The sequence below is a fragment of the Drosophila teissieri genome, chromosome 2L, assembly GCF_016746235.2.
Source record: "Drosophila teissieri strain GT53w chromosome 2L, Prin_Dtei_1.1, whole genome shotgun sequence".
In the NCBI taxonomy this organism is placed as follows: domain Eukaryota; kingdom Metazoa; phylum Arthropoda; class Insecta; order Diptera; family Drosophilidae; genus Drosophila; species Drosophila teissieri.
This window is the reverse complement of record NC_053029.1, coordinates 16,242,399-16,253,237: the sequence shown is the minus strand read 5'-3', so window position 1 is coordinate 16,253,237 and position 10,839 is coordinate 16,242,399. Positions and strand designations below refer to the sequence as shown.

The 10,839-nt window shown below is 44.3% G+C and overlaps 2 protein-coding genes across 4 annotated transcripts; both read left to right on the top strand.

Moving 5' to 3' along the window:
- The first annotated feature begins 950 nt into the window (after nt 1-950).
- LOC122625318 (protamine-like protein 99C) lies at nt 951-3,807 on the top strand. The gene is made up of 3 exons (XM_043805420.1): nt 951-1,100; nt 2,905-3,557; nt 3,612-3,807. The coding sequence occupies exons 2-3, from the start codon at nt 2,964-2,966 to the stop codon at nt 3,669-3,671; spliced, it is 654 nt and encodes a 217-aa protein (XP_043661355.1). The 5' UTR covers nt 951-1,100; nt 2,905-2,963; the 3' UTR covers nt 3,672-3,807.
- A 2,717-nt stretch (nt 3,808-6,524) lies between these two features.
- On the top strand, nt 6,525-7,618 carry LOC122626177. 3 transcript variants are annotated; one of them, XM_043806334.1, is made up of 5 exons: nt 6,525-6,689; nt 6,753-6,849; nt 6,907-7,097; nt 7,157-7,348; nt 7,429-7,618. In XM_043806334.1, exons 1-5 carry the CDS (start codon nt 6,624-6,626, stop codon nt 7,459-7,461), a joined length of 579 nt encoding a protein of 192 aa, XP_043662269.1. In that variant the 5' UTR covers nt 6,525-6,623; the 3' UTR covers nt 7,462-7,618. The 3 variants fall into 3 exon arrangements, with proteins under 3 accessions (XP_043662269.1, XP_043662271.1, XP_043662270.1); XM_043806335.1 differs by having other exon boundaries at nt 6,526-6,689; nt 7,424-7,618; XM_043806336.1 differs by lacking the exon at nt 7,429-7,618 and having other exon boundaries at nt 6,907-7,104; nt 7,157-7,298.
- The last annotated feature ends 3,221 nt before the right edge of the window (nt 7,619-10,839 follow it).

Genomic DNA, 10,839 nt, shown 5'->3' with positions numbered 1-10,839 from the left:
TTTGACCCAGTTAATAATTCAGTGGCGGAGCATTAGGCTACAATGAGTGTACTGCCCGCCCCTGGGCACATCAGTTTGGGTGTCAGTATTTGACACTGAGGCTAATTTAATGGAAAATGTCCGAGTGGCAAACTTGAAATTTGTGTTTATCGCGGCACGCAATGGAGGCGCCTTCTCCGCGAGGCGGAAATAACAAAATGTGGAACACAGGACCCGACTCATGTGGTTCATATTTTAGCTGACATATCTATTTATATGCAAATGCCACACCTCTTCAGCCACCTGGACTTTGAATACTCTCTCGGTGTGCGTGCCAATGCCAAAGCCAAAGCCGAGGAATTTCCCTTTGTTGTTTTGGCATTCCTGCAACAATAAATCACGGCACCTATGCTAAGGGCGCGGGGTAAAAACTAATAAATCTAGGGCCAATTAATTGACTTAACTGCTGCTGGCAAAGGCAGAGACCAAAGATGAACCGCCGGAAAAGAAAGTGGTAAAGCCAACGGCAGAGGCAAAGGCAAAGGCAAAGGCAAGGACTCCAAAGGGTCGCAATTTATGGGCGCACCATCAACTTGAGCCCGCACATAATAAATCATAACATTTTACAGATAATAGAAAACCTCACACATGTCCAAACAATCGCAATCCCCAAGACGTTTCGCCCAAAATTTCTTAGCCACACCGAGTGTGTTAGCCCGGCGGCCAGAAATTTTAATAAGCCGCAGAGAGTTTGGCACGAGCCATAGTGGGTATAAAAATGGCTTCACATAATTTATGCCACCTATGAGGAAAACTTAACACACCGCCGAAGGCAAGGGAAAAAGTGGGGTCGTACCCAACTAGCAGAAGGATGTTTCCCAGGATGCGTATCCGCCGGCGTCGCTTCGATCAAATCTAACTTATTCCATCTAGTTGGCGTGGGTTTTGCCGTACAACGTCTCCACCTGGCAGCTTGCTCGTTTGAACCCCAGTTCTTACTTGGAGTGGCACACAATCAGTTCGCATACAAAATTCTCCCAAAAATTTGTTATATTTTTCAAACCCTTTTTTAAAATTTGTTGTGAGAAGAGTGCGGTTTTTATAAATTGAAACTTCAGTGGGTAAGTGAAACAAACGAATGAAGATTTATTTTTACAAAACCAGGACCAGAATGTCAATTATTATAAACCAAGCGGATAGCCATTTTCTATTAGTATGCCTTTAAAATTTTACTTTCAAAATTCCCTGTAAAAGTAACTTGTGCGAAATTCAGTTCTCCAAAATTTGCTTAAATTAATGTCGGCTGCAAGGTTGTGGGGCGTGTTGCACTGAAGTGTTGCAAGTCGAAGCGGAAACTCGGCGGCCACGCCTTTCTGGCGGCCCGCGTGTTTGTCTAGATGTCGGATGGATGTGGCCTCCTATCTGGCTTTAAACTAATGCCGGGGGCAGTCCGTCGACAGCCAACCACCTTGCCACGCCCCACGCCTTGTAATGACGTCATTTACATGCTGCAACAACAATGGCAGCGAGGGCGGGCAATTAAATAAATCATAGTGCACGCGGTTCGGCCGAACGAAAGATCGAGTTAATCTGAAAACAAACTCTTGCTTCTTTCTTTCGTTGCCAGAGTGGAATTGTAAATAAATTACACGTCCTGATTGATCAACTTTTTGCCCGTTGACAACCATAAAAGGGCAGTGGACAGGGGCACACTGTCATTGTGGCCGAAAATGTCCAGGCAGCCGCTCGTAAACATAAATCCAAGTGACGCTAATTGTTTGTTGCAATTACTGCTGCAGTTGTTGCCACCGTTCAGCTACGTGTGCAGCCAAATGGGGCAATGAGTGGGGTTGAGGGCCACGAGGGGGTGGCGATTGGGTTGGGTGGGGTAGGGACTTGTGTTTGCATGCAAATTTTGTTGCATCTGCAGTTGCTGCTGCTTGTGCTGCTGCTGTTGACGCTGCTGCAACGGCAAACAATTACTCAAACATTGTTGCATCTGCTGCTGATGTTGCTGGCGCTCATCTCGTTGTGCGTGCTAAATGGCAACTACTCTGGCGGCTAATGATAATCACTCGACGCCCTCGGCTCCTGTCGGTTCCTACTTAGTTTTACCTACCCGCGCTGGCTTTTATGGCCATTTTAGCACTTAATCAATCAAGGTGTGCTTACATATTCGAGTTTTGAAGAACATCTTCTCGGTTAAGCCCGTAGAATAATAATATTCAATATGCCAGTCACCTCCTGCTGTTTTTCATATTGATCCGCATGATTAATTTTAAGTTCGAAACCAAAGCCCTAAATTTTGTATTCCAACTGGGTGTTCAGTGGAGTCGAACAGACAATATGCAGGCAGTGCGGTGCGATGGCACAGCTGGTCACAAATTGTAATTTGTACACATCCATAACGATTTCTAATTAATATTTCGAATTAATATTTGTCAAGCCCGAAATATCAGCTGGTTGGCAAATTACTCACATTTTAGCAAACTCGGCTAATCTTGAATTATCTCTGTAAATAAATATACAGATTAATTATTTACGTTTGCCCATTCTGCGTACAAACCGCTGCGAATTTCCCTGACAATTAAGTAACCAGTCCTAATACCCATTGGTCTTGGCTGGGAACCGCCACTTAGACTCCCACACTTGGTGACTAAACGTCGGTTGTCGGGAGGCAGTTGCAACTGATATTAATTATGGGCTTTGTTGCAGTGGCAACCGCATGTTGCCTGCAGCTCAGGTCTTCATCATGGTCGGCAGGGCTGGGGCTTTGCTCTGGTTTCGGACTCTGGTCCCTCACTGATTAAGTGACTTCTCCAGGACACAACTCGGCGGCTTCTGGGGCCGACACTCACATGCAGGACATGCAAAGTGAATAGCTGACATCGTAATAAATCCTTACAATTCCCCATTTCTTTTCAGGATTTATGGAATTTCTCTATATCATTTTGAAGGCCTTTTACTAACAGACTTGTCATACAATGAGTTCAGACAAAGTAAACGAAAGCCAGAGCATGTGCAATGGATCGTGGGCAAGGAGCGGATTCCTAAACTACATGCGCGAGTTCCTTCAACAAAACGGCGACATGGGTTGGATTGAGTTCGCTGAGCAGGGCGCCAAGTCCTGGAAGGAGATGAGCGAGGAGGACAAGAACCATTATCGCCAGTTGCCCGATGCTCAAATAGGCGTCATTTCCATGAGCCTAGAAGATGAACAGCCCAAAGTTCTCAGCGAAATGTGCAACCATCCCATGGGGCGTTCCATGCGCAAGTCCATGAAGTCCTGTGCGAAGCCCAAGAAGTCCTGTGCCAAGCCGCGTCGCAAGGCCGCTTGTGCCAAGCCGCGGGCAGCGTGTGCGAAGCCCAGGCGATCGGCTTGCCCCACCAAGGAGAAGGACAAGTGTGCCAGGTCGAAGTGCAGCAAGCCGGGTCCAGTCACCAACAACGGCTACTTGAACTTCGTGCGCTCCTTCCGCAAGAAGCACTGTGACATGAAGCCACAAGAATTGATCGCCGAGGCCGCGAAAGCCTGGGCCAAGCTGCCCGAGGATAAGAAGGATCGCTACCGCCGCATGGTACGCTTTTTATTAAGCATTCCTATTATGGTGATAATAAATTTATCTTTTTAGGCTTGCAAGGTCACCACTAGTGAACGCCACAAGCGCCGTCGTGTCTGCAACCCCTGCTAAGATCCTGAATCGTCGAGATTCATTCATCCTTCTGGGATTTCCTGCCATTTCTTGTCTGCAAATTGTGGGTTTTGTTCCAAATTCAAGTACGCCGTAGTTTTGTAGGAATAAAATTTATTTTGGGAATATAAACAAATTAAGAATCGTTTGCTTTTTGATGCCGAGCAACCCCTTTGAGTTTTCGATTCCTGCCGGTTGGCATAGCACGTGTAGCTATTTGCCGTTGTTCCAGCTGCCCGGCGAAATTCAATTTATTATTCCACTATATGAGCTTTCGCACTTAACTTGCATGAATAGATAATGAGCTGTGCGCCGTCGAAATGGAAATGGAACGGGAAAACTGAGCGGAAAATGGGCACGGTAATGGGGGGATTCGAAGGTATCGCCGTTCGTTCGCAGTTGCGTGTCCTAAGCTTTTGCAGAGTTCTCTGAACCGGCGCCTGTTGTGAGACAGCTAAATTGAATTATTAATAACACGCAGTGCCCGCAATGTTTTGGATGCCATAAACCCGTTTCTGCAGCTGTTCTCGCAGTATTCTCGTATGTAATGCACATTGTGGTTTTGAGGAGACAACCTTGGGACAGTTGGAGAAAGTGAGGAACGAAAAGGCGAAAGGAGCGGACTAATCGCAGCACTTACGACCATAATTTGTCAATTTTCGAAACAATTCCCCTGGCTCGCATAAATTGTCTGCTGGCCTCCTGTCTCTGGTCTCTGGTCTCCTGTCTCCTTTTCCCTGTCGTTGGCTTTTGGCACCCATTACAGCTCATTTCTCTTACTCAGAGGGACATTGCGCGGTGAAAAATGAAAGTGAACCCGCAACAGTGACGAGCTGAAGCGGCCTTGTTTCGAAAAAAAGGGAATAACAGGCATTTAAATGCCGTTGTGTGCATAAATTACTCAGGAGCTGACATTTTCCCGCATAAATGTGTAAATGAGTCTCAGTTTTCGCCGTTATGTTTTTTCCAGTTCTGCTGCAAATGAAATTGAAATGAATGCAGAAATGGAGTTAAAAGAGCTTGGCTTTTTCGGTTATAACTTGTTGCGCCTGCTGATTGAAAGTGCGGCTGATGTATGCATTTCAACGCTGGCCGAATTCTTATTTAAATTAAAATCATCAACTTTTATTTATTATGAAATATGAAATTATATTGAGTGCAGTCCCCAATCGAATAAATATAATGGCGAATTACTAAAAGCTATGGCAAATAAAAACTCACTTAGCTAACAAGAAAAGGAAATGAAATAAGAAAAAACACACAGTGGGTCCTTTGTTTTTGGCCAAAAAGGAAATGTTCGGAAATTACCGCCCCTTTGTGCATTTGGCCCTAAGATAACTGCCGGCCAAATGACACACATTAGGGCCAAGCCAAGGTAGTTTTTGTGGCAAGGAGGCTGGTGCGGCTTATGTGTGCGAAATCAATTCAAGCTCGATTTACTTTGATGAAATGGTAAGTGTGTGCGGGCCATGCCAGACGTACGTGACAGTCATTCTTAAATGGCCCAAACGAACAAATTACTAAAAATAAAAGGTATAAACGTATAGAGGTATAAAGGTATAATGCAATGTGAAAGGTGTGGCCCGAGAGTGCGTAGCTGCCGCTGCGAATTATAGAATATTGATCCGAAAATCGTTCAATTAATAACGCAAATCCTTTATGGTCAGTTACCAGGCACAGCAGAGCGTTAATTAATGCACTTGTCTGCTCCATCCTCCAATCGCCTTATCTCATCCTGCACTTCTCCCTCCCGCTTGCCGCTTGCCGCCCATGATTAATGCTTAATTAAGTTTGCAGCATTTAAAAAATGCCCGAATCGGCAGCCCTGGCAAAGGATTACATCATATTTAATCAGAGTCATTATTTATAATGATACCGCTTGCATGAGGCATTATAGTCAGTGCCCGTGAAATATGCCACAAGTTATCAAAAGCCCGAAGTAAGCGCCATATCATATGAGCGTTAACAACTGAATTCCACGAGAGCTCCGACGGCTGTTCTGGAAAGTAATTTCGTGGACATGGCAGTGGAGTTTTGGAGCTATAAATATGGAGGAATAAATTGTGAATGTTCTTGTTATTTTATTTAAAGTTGTGGCTTCAAGTTGTGTATTAAAAGTATTTGAAGCTGATCACATTACACGCTTGAACTCATCCATTCGCTGGAGTGGGCCAAAGTGCAGTTGCCGCTCGAGTTGAAGTAAATTAATTAACAATGTTTATTGTTTGTTTAATATGCGAATATGGCCCTGCATTGCCATTGTGTGGCTATTGTTTTCGTAACTCTCATTGCTGTTGCTGTGGTTGGCTGTTCGAAAGTTGTTGCAGTTGTCGCTGCACTTTCTGATGTTTGTGGCCGCTTTGCCTGACTGACAGTCAATTTGCAGCAGCACTTGAAATGTGCAGGAATGTTTTACCATATTTGCACAGGCTGGAAATTTAAATTGCATTATTTTGCTTTGCCCTCTGCGATTGCACCGTCTTGGCTGTGATGTTTCATCTTCATCGGGCCCTTGGTATGGAATAATCTGTTAATTGGTAATTGTAAACCATTAGGCTTGCAGAATACCTGCGGCCGAACACTCTTAATTGCAGGCATAATATTTGGGGCGACGTCAAGGAAGAGATGTTGATGCATCCTGATGAATTGCGTGGCCAGAGATCCTTGGAGTAGAGGAGGTAGAATTTAAAGGCTAGCCAAGACATCTCAAGGCTACGGTATTTTGAGTTAATTCAAGCAGTACTAGTTTAATTTACCTTTCACTGTGGGCAATGTACTTAACTTGGTTTACTAAAGACATTTGCTGTTTTCTATTTCTAACTTATTATTTTGGCTGCCAGAGCAGGCTTTGATCTAACGCAACGATTTCAGTGTCTAGCTGAGTAAATTTTGTTTTGGAAACCTGGTTCGAAATTGTTACAATTGTAGGGCTCAGTTATAAAGTCAGTTACAATGGCCGATTTCCATGAGCTTATTGTGACTTGCATTATTTTCCTCTACCAGATTACTTTGATTATCGTAAGCTATGCCATACTTGTATGTTTATAAGTCAATGCTATATTAATTGCCTTTGCTGAATAGCGATCAATCCACCCCTTAAAGAAGGACGCTATGTTGCTCATTTTGCACAACTTTTTGCTCTACTATGTGATCAATATGTTCAAGCACTTGGCCCAGGGTACGTTACATACCCTTTCGATTCACCTAGAGTCTTCTTAAACTTCTTGTTGGACAGCGTCGATTAACTCGGACGGACCGGTGAACACATTCTACTACGTACCACTGGTGTATGAGGAAAGCATTGCTTCGGGACGCCATCAGAGTTGGCACGAGGTCCTTGGGACGTCCACGTGGCACTTCTTTGAGGTCCTTTTTAGGCATCATCTGGCGCTGCTGTTGCCATTTAATTTGGCTCTCCTGGTGCCCGTAAGAAGTGATTACCCCTTTGTCTTTGTGGTCGGCGCACTTCTTCGATTTCATTGCAGCGCTGCAAGCTGGCCTTCATTAGCACACTGGTTCTGTTGTCCAACTTCGTGCTGTTCGCCTGTTTCGCCTTGGCCATTTGTCAGCTGCTGTTGGTCCATGGCCACGCCCACAGCCTGCGCCTCCTCACGGTCCTGTGCCTGGGCCCCGTTTGCCAAGTGGTCCTGGTGGGCCGCCTCCTCGGACGCATGTGGGTGAGTGCCCCGAGTTAAATGTTCTGGATGTGGAACCCCTTTCTTCGTTTCTTTAATGCGGCCGCCTTCCTTTAGCTCAGTCAGTGGATTCTTGTTTGAGGCATGAAATTTGATTTGCCGGCACTGATTGCTGGCCAAAAGCCACACCCCCATCCCCCATCCATCGTAATCAGCGCCACAGAAGTTTAGCAACAGCAGCAGTAGCAGTAGCAGGAGAAGGAGCAGGAGCAGGAGCAGCGGCAAATCAAAGCAATAAACCAACTGAACCCATCCGAAAATCACTTTCACTGCACAAACTGCCAAACTGCAGGCATTTATGACAGCCATGCGACGGAGGCGGTGGGCCGGGTGAGAGAGGGCCAAAATCGCATAACAAAATTGTTGCTGAAAAGTTGAACAAATATTGAGGTCAGCAGAATGTCGAGTAGCAGAGTCTCGAGCCTTATTGTTGCTGTTGCTGTTGGTGGTGGTTCAAACTGTTTGCTAGCCTTTGGCACAAACTCCCGACACACAGTCTGGGAGCCATGACTCTGACTGGGCTCTGTGCTCTGAGCTCCACACGTTCCAGGCCTGAAGAGGGGCTCGTTTTGGCCGAAAAATATTCAATGAAAATCGGCAGTCGGCAGTCGACAGTCGACATTCCCCCTCTTTCTCAATAATACGAAATGGGAAAAAATAAGTTGTTGCTGCCGCAGCTCGAGTTTGCATGGCGCAATGCAGACGTCGACGTAGCCCGGGGGTCCGGTTACGATGCCGTCTGTCCTGACAGCACCACCTCCCTGCCCCTATCTCTTGCCCCATGGAAGCAGCCCCCCTTTCGGCGCCTCTGGCTCACAACTCAACCCCCCCCTGCATGCCATGCCAACTGCCTTCACCCCGAATTGAGAAATTGCCGCAAATGCTTTTCGATTTTTCGTTTTCCTCGGACAAGCCTTGGCTTTTCATATTGCATAATTGATTGTGGGTGTGCGAGTTGCATAAATACCGAGCAGACGGCATTGTCACCACCCCCTTCATTTCGCCAGCCAGCCAGCCAACCAGCCTTTATGCACATTTTCAATATGCATTCAGATCCAGATGCAGTAGGGCATGCATTGATTTCCGCAGAGGGCCAGCGGAGGGCATTGACAAGTTGGCGTGTTGTGTTTGCGCTTTCTTTGGTAATAATTAAATTACGGAACTTTTAAATGCATTTCTGAGAAAATCAACAAGTTTTGTTGATATTACTCCTTTATTCGCCATTTAATTGAGATGATGCTACTTAAATAAAATCCTTTTTTTCAGAGATTAAAAGTATTATATTTATTGTTGGAATATAGCTGAGACCTTACCGATTGATCATTATTGTAATATTAAAATGACTCTTCATGTCAAATTTAACTGGGGAAACAAAAGTGTATCCTACAAATAAAAAATGGCAAATATCATATCAAAATCAAACAGATTATTAATATAACATTTCATAACGTTCTCCATATTAATATTTCCATATGTATATTTATAAAACACTTTATATGAGTTGACATGAACGTGACAAATAGGTTGTGACACTTTTGTTGATTTCTCTTGCAGAGTTCACTACGTTTTAAATTCAAATGCAATAACATGTTGATATTATTTACAAGAGCTGCCATTTAAGCAGAAGAAACCTCTCTAATTATGCCACCACACACACACAAGCTATCCGTATATTCTCCAAAGTATATATAGATGTGCTTATATGCTCATTTGATTTACACACTAAATATATACGAGCTGTAGTGGCAAGAACCAAAGATTGCAAATTGCATGTGAATTCCCAAGAGACTAATAACATCGAAACAAAGCAAAAAAGCTGTAGAAACTGCCGGAGGGAAATGGAAATACCCTTTGAAATGTGATTCATTTCAGGGCAGCTTAATTATACTTTCAGGTATTCATTATTTTGAGGTATAAATTATTTCATATATTACCTATTGCTTTTACTAGTTAAAGTTCATATAATTTCATTGTAGTTAGAGTATTCTTACTCTTTAATTGCTGTCTGTTACATTTTCGCAAGTTTATTTCCTCCTAAGGATTTCTTGCACCCCTTTCGTTTTTTGCTCTTTATCGCTTAGTTAGTTTACCCAGCTCGAGTGATGTACTAGAACTGCAAGAGCTCTCGACGAATCTCAAGTTGCGATATAGCCGCGCAGTAACGATCCACATACCGTGTCCGTGTCCGTATCCGTATCTTCTTGAGAACCCCAGCCACGTGACTATATAATAATGAGCAACGGCACAGGTCCTCGCACTCTAAGCAGGGGAAATTTAATTTTAAGCCACCCCACAGGCGAACCCCACTCTGGCGAACGCCCTGCCACTTAATTGTGTGTTCAAGTAAGAGATATGGGAGCTGAAAGAAGCTCTATCAAGCGGGAGGCATGTGGCAAGGACGATCGGGGCAAGGACTGCCTTATATTGAGATAATGACACGTGAGGTATCGCCTCATGGGGCGCCAGGAGTGGTTGGTAAATTGCGATAACATAGAAATGGCCTGAATGGCGTCTCACTTTAAAACACTTAACCCTTGACTTCGCCCTGCTACATGAAAGCACCCTAATGGCAGCACGCACTTTTAAAGCGCAACTCGATGGCAAACTGCCAAAGAGTTGACTTCCTTGGGCGGAGAAAGTGGGGCACGCCAATGGGCTTGCCGCTGGCAAATTTAATTTTTCCCCAGGCTCACGGAGCTCAGTTGAGCCCTCACTTCCCCAGCTTGAACTGAATAAGTTCTTCGATCGAAATCTCAGTACTTTTTCCACCCCAACAGCTCGCAGTGTCGACATAGTTATAACATAACCGTGGGTACTTAATTAAACTTGATTGCACTTTGCATACTTTTGTACAATATCAATACAATTTCAAACTATCAAAGAGCCTGTTAACTTCCAGACCACTCAATAATTTCCGCAGCAGTTGTCGAATCTAAACTTGTCTTTGATCCAACAACACTCGAGTACCGGTGAAACTTCCTGCCTCAAAAAATAAATATTTTTTGATTGATGTAAAAATCAGCCAATCAATTGGAAAAACGAAAACTAGGAAAATAAATTCACAGCGTAGCCAAGGACGTAAACAATGTAATTTTCCGGCAAAATCAACCGAGTGAATGTTGGGAGCAAATTTGCATATTAAATGATCCCAAGGTGGACAAGGCCGTTAGATGTTTATTTCAATACATTCAACTATCTGACTCGACGTGATTTGTTCAGAATATGCAGACTAGTGTACGTTGGAGCTTTGTAGACAATAAAAGAGTTGAGCAAAGAGTCTGAAAGACAGCAAGAGGGATTTCGCCCCCAGGAATCTCCAGGGGTGTTAAGTACTTAGACTTTCTGGCAAACCAAGTTTTTTCTCACAGGAAAATCACCCGGGGACCAACATCGCCTGAAGATGGAAAGAATCGCAAAACATTCCTATCGGAACTTACTAGGCAAAGTGGCACTGTGGTTCATAGGTGACACAA

Excerpts from the sequence above, each read along its gene's own strand:
- LOC122625318 (XM_043805420.1), top strand. The coding sequence starts at position 2,964 with ATGAGTTCAGACAAAGTAAACGAAAGCCAGAGCATGTGCAATGGATCG. Across the intron at positions 3,558-3,611 it reads AGGATCGCTACCGCCGCATG|GCTTGCAAGGTCACCACTAG; the intron begins GTACGCTTTTTA and ends TTATCTTTTTAG.
- LOC122626177 (XM_043806334.1), top strand. The coding sequence starts at position 6,624 with ATGGCCGATTTCCATGAGCTTATTGTGACTTGCATTATTTTCCTCTAC. Across the intron at positions 6,690-6,752 it reads ACCAGATTACTTTGATTATC|CGATCAATCCACCCCTTAAA; the intron begins GTAAGCTATGCC and ends TTTGCTGAATAG. Across the intron at positions 7,349-7,428 it reads GCCTCCTCGGACGCATGTGG|TCAGTGGATTCTTGTTTGAG; the intron begins GTGAGTGCCCCG and ends CCTTTAGCTCAG.